General features: G+C 35.4%; 1 protein-coding gene across 1 annotated transcript in view; it reads left to right on the forward strand.

Annotated features, from left to right (window-relative positions):
• Nucleotides 1-4,593: 4,593 nt before the first annotated feature.
• LOC123825428 (phospholipid-transporting ATPase ABCA3-like) overlaps nt 4,594-16,947 on the forward strand; it is a 137,546-nt gene continuing 125,192 nt past the window's right edge. Inside the window, 5 exon segments of the mRNA XM_045848812.1 lie at nt 4,594-4,653; nt 4,972-5,224; nt 9,022-9,149; nt 14,278-14,419; nt 16,590-16,849. Coding sequence (XP_045704768.1) covers nt 4,594-4,653; nt 4,972-5,224; nt 9,022-9,149; nt 14,278-14,419; nt 16,590-16,849 — 843 coding nt within the window.

Genomic DNA, 16,947 nt, shown 5'->3' on the forward strand with positions numbered 1-16,947 from the left:
GGACTATACCCTAAGAATCCTGAAACACCAACTCAAAAGAACCTATGCACCCCAATGTTTATAGCAGCATTATTTACAATAGCCAAGTGCTGGAAGCAACCTAAGTGCCCATCAGTAAATGAATGGATCAAAAACAGTGGTACATTTACACAATGGAATACTAAGAAGCAGAAAGAAAGAAGGAGCTCTTTCCTCTTGGAACAGCACAGATGGATCTGCAGAGAATTATGCTAAGTAAAATTTGTCAGGCAGTGAAATACAAATTCCATATGATCTCACATATAAGTGAAGCCAGTCAACAAAACAAACAACAAGCAAAATATAGCCAGAGACATTGAAATAAAGAACAAACTTACAGTATCTAGAGGGGAGGAGGGAGAGGGATAATAGAGGAAAAAGGGGAAAGGGTTGTCAAGGTACATGCATGAAGGACACCTGGACAAAGCCAAAAGGAGTAGGATTGAGGATGGGAGGTGGATATGGGGGAATGGGAGGTGTTGGGGTGGGAAATGGAAACAACTGTTTCTGAGCAACAATTAGAAAAGTAAAATAAAATACAAAAAAAAGAATTTATATTCCCAATTTAAAAAATGAGTAAAGGACCTGGAAAGACACTTTTCCAAGGAGGATGTACGAGGACCAAGAGACATTTGAAAAGATTCTCAAGATCACTAGGTATCAGAGAGATGCTAATTAAAACTTCAAAGAGGTACCACTTCACACCTGTCAAGATGCCTATCATTAACAAATCAAGAAATAAATGCTGATGAAAATGTGGATAAAAGAAAATTTGACTATACTATGAAGGGAATGGAGATTGGTGTAACCACTGTGGACAACAGTATGGAATTTCCTCAGAAAATTAAAAGTGGAACTACTTTTTGACACAGCAATTCCACTGCTGGGAATATACCCTAAGAATCCAGAAATACTTATTTAAAGAGCTTATACACCCCCATGTTCATAGCTGTGCTATTTTCAATAGCCAAGAGTTGAAAATAGCCTAAGTGTCCATCAGTACATGAGTGGATAAAATACTGTGGTATATCTATGGAGTACTATGCAGCAGAAAAAGCAATGAATTCCTACCTTTTGTGACAGGATGGATAGAACTGGAAACTACTATGAGAAATAAAATAAGACAGTCAGTAAAGACAAATACCATATGATCTAACATATAAGAGGAATCTATTGAACTAAATAAACTAATGAGCCAAGTAGACCCAGAGGCATAGAGTCATGAAACAGACTGACAGCAATAAGTGGGGAAGGCAGAGGTTGAGGCTAATTAAAAAACGTGAAGGGATTAGTCAAAGAATATATATGTATCACTCATCGTCATGGACAACAGTGGGTATTGACTATGGAAGTAGGTGTCAGGCTGGGTGGAGGAGGGGCAAAATAAGAAAAAGTGAGACAACTGTAATAGCATAAACAAAAAAATGTATTTTAAAAATGTCTGTGGAATTTTGATAGAGTTTTTATTTAATTTATAGATCCTTTTAGGTAGTATGAACATTTTAACAATTCTAAATGAAGATTTAGAACATCACCTGGGGATGATCACAGGACATCTTTCCATTTACTTCTTTCAGCTCTGCTTCTTTCATCAGTTTTATAATTTTCTTTCTTTAAGTATATTTTAATTATGCTATTTTAAATTATGCATATTTTAATTATGCTATTAAAATTTTCCCAATTTCTCCCCCTTTATCCCCTCCTCCACCCTGCACTCCCCCATCCTCCAGCATTCACCCCCTCTTAGTTCATGTCCATGGATTATACGTATAAGTTCTTTGAGTGCTCTCTTTCCTATACCATTTTTCACCTCTCACTATCTATTTAATGCCTACCAATTATGCAGCTTCTTCCCCATACCTTTCCCCCAATTCCTCCCTTCCTGCTCCCCACTGAAATCCCTCCATGTGATGTCCATTTCTCTGATTCTGTTCCTGTTCTAGTTGTTTGCTTAGCTTTTGTTTTCATTGTTTCTCTTCTTTTAGGTTCATTTGTTGATAGTTGTGAGTTTGTTGTCATTTTACTGTTCATATTTTTATCTTTTTCTTAGATAAGTCCCTTTAACATTTCATATAATAATGGCTTGGTGATGATGAACTTTAACTTGACCTTATCTGGGAAGCACTTTATCTGCCCTACCATTCTAAATGAAAGCTTTTCTGGATATAGCAAACTTGGATGTAGTCCCTCGCCTTTCATGACTTCAAATACTTCTTTCCAGCCCCTTCTTGCCTGCAAGATTTTTATTGAGAAATCAGCTGATAATCTTATGGGCACTCCTTTGTAGGTTACTCTTTCCTTTCCTCTGGCTGTTTTTAGGATTGTCTGTCTATGTAATCTTGGGTAACTTAATGGTATTCTGCCTTGGTGTGTTCCTCCTCGGGTCCAACTTCTTTGGGACTCTCTGAGCTTCCTGGATTTCCTGGAAGTCTATTTCCTTTGCCAGATTGGGGAAGTTTTCCTTCATTATTTGTTCAAATAAGTTTTCATTTTCTTGCTGTTGTTCTTCTCCTTCTGGCACCTCTATAATTCAGATATTGGAATGTTTCAGGTTGTCCCAGAGATTCCTCAGCCTCTCTTCATTTTTGGGAGTTCTTGTTTCTTCATTCTGTTCCAGTTGAATCTTTATCTCTTCCTTTTGTTCCAAATTGTTGATTTGAGTCCCAGTTTCCTTCCCTTCACTGTTGGGTCCCTGCATGTTTTGCTTTATTTCAATGTGGGAATCTTGTATTTGTGTTTTCATTTTTCGACCAAGCTCAATCAGTTCTGTGAGCATTTTGATTACCAGGGATTTAAATTCTCCATCAGATAGGTTGGCTTTCTCCTCATCGCTTAGCTCTCTTTCTGAAGCTATGCTCTGTTTTTTCATTTGGGCCCTAATTCTTTGTCTCCATGTACCCATTAAGTTGTAAGGGGGAAGAGCCCTAGGTTTTCACCAAGACAGGGCAACCCTCCTTGCTGTGCTGCAGAACTGCTTGTGGGGGAGGGGCCAGAGAGGGAACAATGAAGCTTGCCAGCTCATCTCTAGCCCACTTTCCAACTAACTCTCATGTGAGACTGGGAGTTTCTCCCACTGGGGCAACCCCTCTAGTCCACAGTCAGCTCTGAGCAGCCCCACTGCCCGTGGGGTCCACCGCCTCACCACAGGTTCTCACCAGTCTGGTTGTTTTGTTTGTAGTGTTTCTTTCATTCCTTGGTTGTTGGAGCTTCATGCAGTTTGATTTTCTGGCACTTCTGGTTGTTTATTGATTTTAGATTGGTTGTTATCCTCATTTGGTTGTGTGAAGAAGGGTTTCTACCTATGCCTCCATCTTGGCCAGAACCCAGTTTTATAATTTTCAATGTACAAGTCTTCTATCTTTTTGGTTGTTTATTTCTAAATATTTTATTGTATTTGGTGCTAGTGTAAATGTAGATGGGATTATTTTCTTAATTTCCTTTTTATCTATGGTATTGGTCTGTAGAAACTCAATTTATGTTTCTGTGTTGATTTTGTGACCTACAAGTTTGCTGAATTCATTTAATTAGTTCTGTTAGTTTTGTTAGTTCTAACAGGTTTTTTTGTGTGATCTCTAGGGTTTTAGGTACATAAGATTCTGTCACCTGTGAGCAAAGACATTTTTACATATGTCTTTCTGATTTGGATGTATTTTATTTCCTTATCTTGAATTATATTCATCAGGACTTCCAGAACTGTTGAATAGAAACGACAAGTGTGGGCATCTTTGCCTTACTTGAGATCTATGAGGAAAAAGCTTTCAGTTTCTCACTGTTGAATATGATGTCATTGTGGGCTCCTCATATATGGCCTTTATCATTTGAGGAACCTTCCTTGTATCTCTAATTTGTCCAGTGTTTTTATTATGAAAAGGTGAATGCTTTTTCTGTATCAATTTAGATGATCATATGACATTACTCCTTCATTCTATTAATGTTATATCACATTTAATGATTTTCATATGCTGAATCATCCTTACATACCAGAGATAAATTTTACTTGATCATGATATGTAATTTCTTTAATGTGCTGTTGAAGTCAGTTTGAATATTTTGAAGATTTTTTTATCTTTGTTTATCAGGGATATTAGCCTGTTGTTTCTTTTCTGGGTATCAAGGTAATTGATGGTGGCCTCCTAAATTGAGTTTGGAAGTGTTGCCTTATCTATAATGTTTGGGAAATACTTGGAGAGGATTGTTATTATTCTTATATAAACATTTGGTACAATTTACCTGTGAAGTTATCTGGTCCTGGAAACTGGAATAGGAAAAGTAAATGTCAGGTTCTGGTTAAATAGAACCACATCTTATGTTATTTATTTATCTATTATATTGTGTTTTAAACATGTTGGAACTTTATTAGGTATTAAGTAAATTAATAGAAAAATAGAAACAATATAATTGTCTTTATTTCAAATACATAGTTATTCTTGCTATCAATCTTTAAATCCAAATACAGAGAAAATTAGGAGAAAGAAGTAATACTGTTATTTGCTTGATCTTTACATTATTAGGTAACTTAATATTACAAAACCTCTTCTCCATACCTGGAGTTGAACATACACTGTTTGTACAAGAATGGATTTGTTGACATTCAAACAGTTTGCGGTGCTTCTCTGGAAAAATTTTACTATAAAGGTAGGTAAAAGCACCATTGAAAAGTAAATGCCCATTTGTTGCAGTTCAGGATGTGTGTTGTATGTGTTTGAAAAATCAATTTCATGCCTCTAAGTAGCTCTTCCAAATCTATAAAACTGAATTAGTTAGTAGTATAGTCTTATAAGCATAGACTTATAAGAAGGTTCGTAGTGGAAAGGAGAGGTGGTAAAAGACAGTCCAGGAAACACTGGCTTTTCCAGAGTGAAATTGGCAGAAGCTTAATACAATAGAGCTATCCATTGGCATTGAATGTGTACTCCTAAGTTAATTAACACCATCTTTTTGTTCCTCTTCTAGAGAAGGCAGTTCATTAATTTAATATTGGAAGTCTTAACAGCATTGGTGTTTCCAATGTTGCTTTTGCTATTCCGTGCACTTACTAATATAAATGTTATTGGATCTCACAATTTTAATCCTCAACCCATCAGTAGTCTGCCTTCTTTCCTCAAAAATCCTGAAGAGTGGGAATTGATTTACGTGCCTTCTAATATTAATGTGGTAAAAGAGATCACTGAGAGTATGAAGAGGAATTTAAACATCAGTATAAAAGGTTAGAAACTAAGGTTTTCTGTAAAATTTATTCTTAAATTGTTTTTGATAGAGCTAAAGCACTTTAGAAAGAATAAAGTTGGAGGAATTACACTCCTCAATTTTAAGACTTATAATTGTAGTTATAAGTGCTATTGGCATAGGGATAGACACACAGATCAAAGAACCAAGAGACAGACCTACACAAATAGGTCAAAATATTATTTTATGATGGTGCAAAATAATTTAGTGGAAGAATAATCTTTTCAACAAATGTGCTGAACAATTGGATATCAATAGATAAAATAATAAAACCACACCTTATGTAAAAATTGCATCAAAATTAATTAGATCCAAAAGCGATAAAACATTTAGAGAGAAAAAATTTTTGTATCTTAGAGTTAGTTGAAGAATTCTCTGACATGACAACAGATGGATTATCCATGAAGGAAAAAAATGGATAAACTGAATTTCTACTATATACTATTATTAGTGGTTGCTCTTGGAGTTAAAATGTGCATACTTAACTTTCACACTCTATTTAGAAGTAATATTTTACCAGTGTATCAAATGATTACCAGTTTATAGTTCCCTTTATATTTTTCTCTTTAAGTTGTAGGTTGCAAATTTATGTAAGTTGAAAACTTCATGAGGAAAAGTTATAATGCACACACATATAATTAAAAGCTTAAGAAAACTATTTGCCCAAACATTTACCATAGCTGTTCTCTTCCTTCATTTTCAAAGTTACAAGTTTTCTTCTCATATCATATTATTTCTTTCTGAAGAATTTCCTTTAATAATTTCTTAAAAGCAGGTCTACTAGCAATGAATTCTGTTGTGTTCCTTCATCTGAGAATGTATTTATTTCAACTTTATGATCTTGAAGTTATTTTCATTTGGTATAGAATTCTGGATTGACAGTTGTTTCTTTCAACATTTAAAAAGTATTTGCCACTTTCTTCTGACCTCCTTGGCCTCAGAGGAAAAATTCTTCAGTCATTTTTTTTCATAATAGTAGCATCATTTTATTTTTTTATTATTTTATTGTTGTTCAATTACAGTTGTCTGTATTTTTCCCCACCCCTCCCCTCACCACCCCCTCAAAACCAACTTCCCTCCCTTGCTTCCACCCTCCCCCTTGGTTTTGTCTCTGTGTCTTTTATAGTAGTTCCTGAAGAGCCTTCCCCCCACTGTCCCCTCCCCACTGCCTTCTGGCTATTGTTAGATTCTTCTTTTGTTGATTATGTTCCAGTTAAAGGTGAGATCATATGATATTTGTCCCTCACCTCCTGGCTTATTTCACTTAGCATAATGCTCTCCATTTCCATCCATGCTGTCACAAAGAGTATAAGCTCCTTTCTCTCTGCTGCGTAGAATTCCATTGTATAAATGTACCATCGTTTTGTGACCCACTCATTTGCTGATGGGCACCTAGGTTGCTTCCAGCACTTGGCTATTGTAAATTGTGCTGCTATGAATATTGGGGTGCATAGGTTCTTTTGGATTCGTGTTTCAGGGCTCTTAGGATATAATCTCAGCAGCAGAATTGCTGGGTCAAAAGGCAGTTCCATTTTTAGTTTTCTGAGGAAATTCCATACTGTTTTCTGCAGTGACTGCACCAGTCTGCATTCTCATCAACAGTGCACTAGAGTTCCCTTTTCTCCTCATCCTCTCCAACACTTGTTTGTTGATTTGTTTATGATGGTCATTCTGACTGATGTGAGGTGGTATCTCATTGTGGTTTTAATTTGCATCTCTCTGATGGCTAGTGATACTGAGCATCTTTTCATGTGTCTCTGGGTCCTCTGTATGCCCTCCTTGGAGAAGTGTCTGTTCAAGTCTTTTGCCCATCTCAGACATTCCATGCAGCAACATCTCCATGGATATGTCCCCTAAAGCAAGGGACATAAAGGGAAAAATAAACAAATGGGACATCATCTAATGAAATTCTTCAGTCATTTCAGTCCTTGCTTTCTTATAGACAATGTGTCATTTCTCTCTAGTTGCTGTTAAGATGTTTTCTTTCTTGTCAAAAGTTTGATTATGATGTATCTAAGCATGGATTTATTTTGGTTTATTCTAGTATATACAGTTCACTGAGCCTTTAGAATCTGTAAGTTTCTTTCACCAAATTTGGAGGATTTTCAACATTTATTTCTAAAAATTGTTTTTCAACATGACATTCTTTCTTTTCTCCTAGAACTATGATAATATCAATACTAGGCATTTTGTATTGTCCCAATGGTCTTTGAAGTGCTCTTCAATTTCTTTCCAATTTTTTCTCTGTTATTTAGAGTAGTAAATTTCTTCTGATCTGTCTTGGCTGACTCCTTCCTCTGCTATCTCCATACAGTTAGCAAGCCATATTGTTTTTTTTTAAAAGCACAGTTTGAAGTGATTTCCACCCATTGATTTATCTTGTTGTATTTTTTCTTAGAGGTAGTGGAAGGGAGAGAAAAAGAGAGAGAGAGAAACATCCATTGGTTGCCTCTCATACACAGCCCAACCTGGACCAAACCCACAACCTAGGCATGTGCTCTGACCAGAAATTGAATCATCAACCTTTCACTTTGTGGGACAACACCCAACCAACTGGGCCACACTTGTCAGGGCTATCTTGAGTTTTTTTTAAAACACATAATGTGCATATCATACATTCACTCATTTAAAGTGTACAATAATTTATTGGCTTTTAGCATATTTCCAGAGTTGTGCAACCATGACCACAATCAGTTTTAGAGCACTTTTGTCACCAAAAATAAGTCCAGTAACCTTCAGCCATGACACCATAATTTTCTGTCTTTACCAGGATTAGGAAAACACTAAAATCTATTTTCTGTCCCTATAGAATTGCCTATTATAAGTCTTTTATTTACTTAATTTTTTATTAAATACTTTTGAGTTTTATTTTTCTTTAAGTACAGTTTTCTGACTTTTTCCCCACCCCTCCCCACCACCCCAGCCATCCCCACATCCCTCCCCTGTTTCCACCCCCCTTGTTTTTGTCCATGTGTCCTTTATAGTTGTTCCTGTGAACCCTTCACCCTATTATAAACCTTTTATATGAATGGTTTATATACAAACCCTTTATATATATTTTGTATAAGTACCATATGTAATCTTTTGTGACTGACTTCTTTGACTTAGCATGTTTTCAAAGTTCATGTTGTAGCATGTATCATTGCTTCATTCCTTTTCATTGCCAAATAATATCCCATTGCATGGACGTTCTGCATTGGTTGGCATATCTTTTATCAAGTTGGTGGGTTGTTCCATCTTTGGGCCACTATAAATTATACTTCTGTGAATAGGCATCTATTAGTTTTATGTAGACATATATTTATACTTTTCTTTAGTGTATACCTAGGAATAGAATGAGTACCTCATATGGTAAGTTCATGTTTGACTTTTTGAGGGACTACCAGACTTATGTAAAGTTGTTGTACCATTTAAATTCTGGTCCAAATTTTCAACACCCTTACCAGCACTTGTTATCATCTGTCCTTTTTATCATAACCATCTCAATAGATGTGAAGTGGTATCTCATTGTGATAATGATTTGTGTTTTCCTGATGACTTACTTTTACATATGTTTTATAATGATTATTATATAAAGCTGTAGTAGAACTTTATACAATACCTAAAATTGTTGTGAACCCTAAGTACTTTTAAGTAGTTTTGATTACAATATTTGAGAAACAGTGTGTTAAAATTTATAGTATTTCGATAGGCTTTGTCTATGTAAAGTAGTGCCTCCACTCTCATGAGGAATTATCAGACAATCTTACTTAGGTAAATAATTTTGCCTCTTTACAGTGCAAGGCTTTTCTTCAGAAACTGAGTTTGAGAAGTATGTGAAATATGACTCTAGGTCTCACAAAGTGCTGGCTGCCATTGTTTTTGACAATGACTTCAAAAACAGCAATGACCCTCTGCCACTTCAGGTGAGAAAGTTTTTCAATGAATTTGATATAACTAACCCTATTTTATAAATGAATAAACTAATTTTTCCAAGATAAAACTACAGATATGCAGTAGAGCAAGAATATGAATCCAGATCTGAGTAACTTTAATGCCTGTGCTCTTAATTACTGCATGATGCAAATAAGGCAAGAATTGCATCTTTCATACACAGGGCCTTAGATTCATGACAAACTTTGACTATTCAAGCAATGCTTCTTGTTCTTCAAAGCATGGTACAATAAATAAGCCTAATACAGATGCATCTTCAAAAAACCAGAGACGGAAATACTCCTCTTTATTTGAATAAAACACAGAGTGTAATTTTTTTAATAAATCTCTAGGAAAACACTAAGGCTCATCCCCACTGATTGAGAATTAGGATATTCGTTGGCATTAAAAATCTAATGATAGCATAGCCAATGGGAAGGAGAGAGAATGACAGTGCTTTGAACTTTGTATCTCCTTAGAAGATTTTTAAAAAATATTTTATTGATTATGCTATTATAGTTGTCCCATTTTCCCTGCTTTACTCCCCTCCACCCTGCACACCCTCTCCCACCCACATTCCCCCCTTTAGTTCATGTCCATGTGTCATACTTATAAATTATTGTCTTCTTCATTTCCCATACTATTCTTACCCTCTCCCTGTCTATTTTCTACCTGCCATCTATGCTACTTATTCTGTGTACCTTTCTCCCCTCTCTCCTCCTCCCACTCCCCTGTTGATAACCCTCCATGTGATCTCCATTTCTGTGGTTCTGTTCGTGTCCTAGTTGTTTGCTTAGTTTGTTTTTGTTTTAGGTGTAGTTGTTAATAATTGTAAGTGTGCTATCACTTTTCTGTACATGTTTTTTTTATCTTCTTTTGCCTAGATAAGTACCTTTAACATTTCATAACATAAAGGCTTGGTGATGATGAACTCCTCTAACTTAACCTTATCTGAGAAGCACTTTATCTGCCCTTCCATTCTAAATTAAAGCTTTGCTGTACAGAGCAATCTTGGATGTAGGTCTTTGCTTTTCATGTCTTGTAACACTTCTTTCCAGCCCCTTCTTGCCTGTAAGGATTTTCTTTTGAGAAATCAGCTGACAGTCTGATGGGAACTCCTTTGTAGGTAACTCTCTCGTTTTGTCTCACTGCTTTTAAGATTCTCTCCTTATCTTTAATCTTGGGTAATGTAATTATGATGTGCCTTGGTGTGTTCCTCCTTGGGTCCAACTTCTTTGGGACTCCCTGAGCTTCCTGGACTTTCTGGAAGTCTATTTCCTTTGCCAGAATGGGGAAGTTCTCCTTTATTATTTGTTGAAATAATTTTTCCACTTGTTGCTCTACCTCTTCTCCTTCTGGTACCCTATAATTCAGATGTTGGAACATTTAAAGATGTCCTGGAGGTTCCTAAGCCTTTCCTCATTTTTTTGAATTCTGGTTTCTTCATTCTCTTCTGATTGGATGTTTCTTTCTTCCTTCTGGTCCATTCTATTGTTTTGAGTCCCAGTTTCCTTCCCATTACTATTGGTTCCCTGTACATTTTCCTTTATTTCACTTAGCATAGCCTTCATTTTTTTCATCTAATTTGCAACCAAATTCAATCAATTCTGTGAGCACCTTGATTACCAGTGTTTTGAACTGTGCATCTGATAGGTTGGCCATCTCTTCATTGCTTAGTTGTATTTTTTCTGGAGTTTTGATCTGTTCTTTCATTTGGGCCATTTTTTTTTTGTCTTGACATGTCTGTTACAGAGTGAGGGGTGGAGCCTTAGGTGTTCACCCAGGTGGGGCAACTCACATTGCTGGGTTGTGATGCTATATGTGGGAGAGGGATCCGAGAGGGAACAATGGTGCTTGCTCCCATCTCTGCCGGATTTCAGTCACTTCCTCTGCTTCCTGCAAGCAAATTGGGTCCTTCTGTTGCTGATTCCCATGTGGGTAGGTTTGTGTCCATCCTGGGACCCTGTGGGTTTGTCCAACAAACTCTCTTGTGAGGCTGGGAGTCTCTCCCAGCACCTCAACCCCCACAGGTGTTTTCAGGCAGTGGTTTGAGGCTTTATTTTCCCGAGCTAGGGCCCTGGGTTGCATGGTCTGTCTCGCTCCCCAGTTTCATCTGATTTATCTGCATGCAAATGTGGGACTGGACACACCGCCCCCCTCCACAATCCGCCGCCTTGCTGGGTCTGCCAGTTGCCTATTTGTGTGCCTGTTTGGGGGTCCACCTACCACCCTGCCTGAGCCCTCTCTGTCCTCTCTCCCTGACTCCGCCCCTCCTAATGGTCTGGATGGATACGTCTACTTTAAGTCCTTGGTTGTCAGACTTCCATACAGTTCAATTTTCTGTCAGTACTGGGTTTTGTTTTGTTTTGTTTTGTTTTATTTTTAAATTGTTGTTATTCTTATTTTGGTTATGCGAAAAGACACAGTGTGTCTACCTACACCTCCATCTTGACTAGAAGTCCTCCTTAGAAGATCCTGTAGACATTATATCCTGACTCTGGTGGAAATAATGGTCAATTTATAATATGTAGACATTGAGACAAATTCTGTGTTTAGAATACAGATGCTTGTCAGTAGAAAGCAAGTTTCATAAAACCATTAGTGGAATATTATGTGTTATTTCTGTGTGTCCCATCCTTTCATGACACTATTTTTCTGTGTCAACTTTCTTCCATTTACTGAGTCAGAATTATCCATGTGGTGATATAGATTTAGGTTCAACAATGTACATTGGCTCAAAGTATCTTCAGTGCCATTTCAGCTTGCATTCTTATCACTGATTGGCTGTGCTTGTGTCCCCAAATAGTAAAAAAAAGAATTTTCTAACAAAAAAGACATGAAAAACTGTGTAATATCATTATACATCAGGAAAATGCAAATTTAAACCACAATGTCATACTTCTACCCTTCTCTAGAAAGGTTAAAATTACAGTATGACAATAGCAAATGTTGGTGAGGATGAGAAGCCACTGTTGGTGGGATTGTAAAGTAGTATGATCAGTTTAGAAAAATGTCTGTCATTTGTTTGTTCAAACAAAACTAAACACATATCTACCCTATATGGTCCATTAGTTGCACTCCTATGAATTTACCCTAAAGAAAGGAAAACATATTTTCACAAAGAGAATTTTGCAAGAATATTCATAATAGCCAAATATTGGAGTCAAGTATACATCAACCAGAAAATTAATGCCCTCTGTTTTATTTGTACTTTGGAATATTGCTCACTGGCAAAAACCTCAGAAGCATCTTTCTAAATAAAAAGAAGCCTTATGAAACAGAGTACAATACTTGTGAGTTTTCATTTATATGAAATCTATAACAGGCAATATTAATCTATGGTGAAATCAGAAAAATTTTGTCTGTGAGGGAATGTTATGTATCAACTGGAAAAGATCATGAGAGACCTTTCTGGGGTGAGGGCATTATTTATCTTGTAAGTGGTTTGGATTACAAAAGCTGCATTTATCAAAACTCATGTATAGTTAAGCAGATGTACAGTTAATTTTCCATAGTGGCTGCATTCTTCTCTACACCTGAAACTAAATCAAAATAATATTGAATGTAAATTGTAATTGAAAAAAATGTAATAAATAAAAAGTTTAAAAAGATTTGTGCATTTTATTGTATGTAAATTTTACCTCAAATAAGAACTATAAAGTATTAGATTCTAGTAAATGCTGAAGTATCATGGTGGAAGTATACTGATGTCTTCAACTTCCTTTGCAATCCATCCAAAGATTAAATGTATTGATAATACAAATTACACAGGTATTATATATAAATACATGGTGATATATACTTTTAAGTTAATATATACTATATAGTATAAATTACATATGTATGTATACCTCATTTTTCTTTTTTATGCACAAGGTAGCATATTTGTTAGTAAGTCTCTTTTAGACTATAAATCTATTCTTGACATTCTTTGATGCTGTAGCTATTTTTCTGTTCTTTCTGCCACCTCTGTATGAGGCTCTGGGGGAAGAAATGTGATCTTTCCTATCGGCTTTCTGTCTGCCTGTAGTTCCTGTAAATGACATCCCAGCAATACTTTTTTGAGAGCTAGTAGCATTTTCTTCCCATAATAGCAGCCAAATAAATATTGCAGTTTTTCCAACATTTTTCCAATCAGCCTCAACACACCCTCTCAAAGATAACCAGTGCTAGGCAAATGGAGCTCCTTCTCAGAAACCTAGGTCCCAATCCCAAAGGATCATTCTTTCATGGTCTGAAATAGAGCACTAGCCGATTTATGTAGCCTCCTCAGAAATTTGGTTTTTAGCCCCACGGGATCTCTCATCTAAATTTATGATTTTTAGTAATTCCAAACTCTTATTTTTGTTCCATTAGTCATAGAGCTTGTAGCTGCAGTCTACTGTTACCTGATATGTTAGAATTTTCCTACCCTTTCAGTTATCTAGTATGATTTCTATTTTCTGACTATACCTTAAACAGATACATAAGTCTCTATTGTGTAGAGGTACTATAGTTTATGCAGTTTCCTCCTATGTATGAGCAATTAATTTCAATAGGTTTCCACCACAAATAATGTTTCAAAAAAATTGTACATACATTTTCTTCATATTGTTGGAGATACATATTTCAAGTCTGTTCCTGGAAGTGGGATTACTGAATGAAACAGTAAATGCATATTTACTGTTTTGTTAAACATTGCCAGATTCCCCAGTGCAGTTGTGCCATTTTTCATCCCACAAACAGTGAATTAAAGTGCCTGTTTGTTTATAGCCTTGCTAACAGGGTGTTGTTAAACTTTGATTTTTCCATGTGACAGGTAAGAAAAATACCTCTGTGTTTTTAATTTTCATTTATTTCATTGTTTGACATTGAAAAACTTCTCATGTATTTATGGACCATTTGTATATCTTGTTTTTTGTGAACTGTCTGCATTTTAAGAGGACTTCAAGTGTAGATATGGTTGGAGCATATGTTAAGCTTGGGGTCACTGTCATTTCCTGCCATTCAGTGTTACTTTTACATCAGATGAGTATCCTCTTTCAAATCACATGGTTTTCCTTATGTCTTAACTTTATTTCTAATATCTGCTTTTCAGTTTGTTTGGTTTTAAGCATAGTGTGTTCCTATTACTACTTCTAGGTAAAATATCACCTGCGTTTTGTTAGGATACAAAGGACTATCTTGTGGCCAGACTTGTCAGGGTGGAAAACAGCCTTGCTCTTTCCTATCTATCCTTCTTCAGGCCCTAGGAACCCAAGTGACCATGATGGAGGAAGTCCTGGTGAGCGAATCCTTAACATACTTATTTTATTATCACAATTACATATGAACATATACATATATATGGTTTTATTTGTATATATGTATAAATATATATAATATATTTGTGGTAATGTATATAAATTAATTTGTGGTAAATTTAAAAATTAAATTTATATTCTACCAAAACAACTCTTCAATCCCATATAGTTGTAAATCTAATTCATATATATATATTTGTATCTAATTCATATATATATTTATATATATATATGCACACACATACATATATATATCAATGTCATGCTTTATCCTCTTTCAGTTCTTATATCAATATATCTATCTTTATGTAGTTGTGGTTTAGTGTTATACTTTCCAAATACACACATTTTAATTCATTGACATTGCTTGCCCACTCATGTCTATATATCATTTTATCAATTTAAATGTTTTTACATTATCCAGAGTGGAGGGAGAAGGGGAATAACAGGTGAAAGAATGGAAAGAGCAAGTCAAGGAACATGTATAAAGGGCCCATGGACAAAGACAAGGGGTGGAGAGGATTGAATGTGGGAAGTGGGTATGGGTAGGGCAGGGGAGGGTAATGGGGGTAAAATGGGGACAATCGTAAATGAACAACAATAAGAATAGTTAATAAAAAATGCCAATCAGCTGTACACTTAATAATGGTTAAAATAGTAAATTCTATACTATGTATGTTTTAGCCACAATTATAAAAACAATTTATAAAATAAAAGAAAAAGAAAAAAACCCTGTTAGTCAGGAAAACATAACAATTATAAATATTTCTGCATCTAATAATAGAGTTTCAAAATACATGAAGCAAAATTTCACAGAATTAAAGGGAGAATTTGGCAATCCTACACTCATAGATGAAGACATTAATATTTTCTCAATAACTATTGGAACATTTAAACAATTATAAGACATACAGCTTATGCATAACATTTTCAATTTCCCTGAACTGATTGATGTTTGTAGAACAAATACTTAACAGTGGTTAAATACACTTTTTAAAGGGGCACATGGTACTTTCACCATGATAATTTTATGCTGTGTTATAAAATATATCTCATTGAAATGAAAAAGATTGAAATCATATAGAGTATGTTCTTTGGTTGAATTAAATCAGAGGTCAATATGATACAGTTGACCCTTCAACATCATGTGGGCACTGAGCCCCCTGCAGTTGAAAATCTGTGTATAAATTTTGACTCCCCCCAAACTTAGTGTTTCCTTGGGAATTGGGTACCAAAATCCACAGATGCTTAAGTCATCTATATAAAATGACATAGATCAGTGCATACCATAGGCTCTCTGCTTTCATGGATAGAAAACAGTAGTTATTATTGAAAAATAAACCCAATGTAAGTGGACCTAAGAATTTCAAACCATGTTGTTTAAGATTTAACTATAATTAGAAGAATGGCAAATATTTGGACATTAAACAACATATGTCTAAATAATCCATGAGTTTCCCTGACCAGTGTGGCTCAGTTGGTTGGGTGTAGTGCCATGAAGCAAAAGGTCACCAGTTCAATTCCTGGTGAGGCATATGTCTGAGCTGCAGGTTTAGTCACCAGTTCGGGTGCAAATAAAGAGGTAACTGATTGATGTTTCTCACACCAATGTTTTTCTCCCTCTCTTTTTCCCTCCCTTCCCCTCTCTCTAAAAAATAAATAAATAAATAAATAAAATATTTTTTTTAAAAATTAGTAGAAGAAAATCAACTTAAACCTTAAACTGCCTTTTACTTGTATGGCTGACTTAGTTTCAGTGAAACAATTTTCCTTAGGGCCATTCTGCATAATTTACTAGAATATATCTGTAATTTGGCTTTATTTCTTTTTTTACATTTTCAAGTCTTTATCTCACCGATGTTTAATTAAATCTGCATTCTTTGTGTAAAAGTAAATTGCATTTAGCAAACCTGTTACTTTCATTAAATATACTTAATTTGGGGAAGACGTAAATCAAATTCAGCTGAAGAAGTATCCCTTTGGTTTCAAAACAATGATATGTTCTCAGGATAATTAGGTTCAATTGTCCTTGAGACAACAGTAAATTTAGGTTCTGTAGGTAACAAACTATTACTTACTTGAATTGCCTTGTTCTTTGTGTGTCTGAGCTGTTATTTAGTCTATTTTACTTGACAATGTTTTCTCATTCAGGGTACATCAGAGAAGGGTTCCTGGCTGTACAGAATGCCTTAGATAAAGCCATCATGCTGTATCATGAGAACAGTGCTAGACAAAAGCTGTTTGATGGCATTAGCATTTTTATACAGAGGTTTCCACACCCAGCTCATTCTCACGATGGATTAATTTGGAGCATTAGTGGTTTTCTCCCTTTGATGTTCATACTCATGTTCTCTCCAATTGTACTTTCCATCATGAGATTCATTGTGTGGGAAAAGGAAAAAGGATTGAAGGTAATCCCAATTCTTTTCTGATAAAGTTTCTATAAATATATTTTTAGGCCTGTGGAGTTCTTTTATATGGACAGTTAGATTATTTCTACATAGTCCTC

This window comes from Phyllostomus hastatus, unplaced genomic scaffold (assembly GCF_019186645.2).
Source record: "Phyllostomus hastatus isolate PE091 unplaced genomic scaffold, TTU_PhHast_1.1 phas_contig_64, whole genome shotgun sequence".
NCBI classification, from domain to species: domain Eukaryota; kingdom Metazoa; phylum Chordata; class Mammalia; order Chiroptera; family Phyllostomidae; genus Phyllostomus; species Phyllostomus hastatus.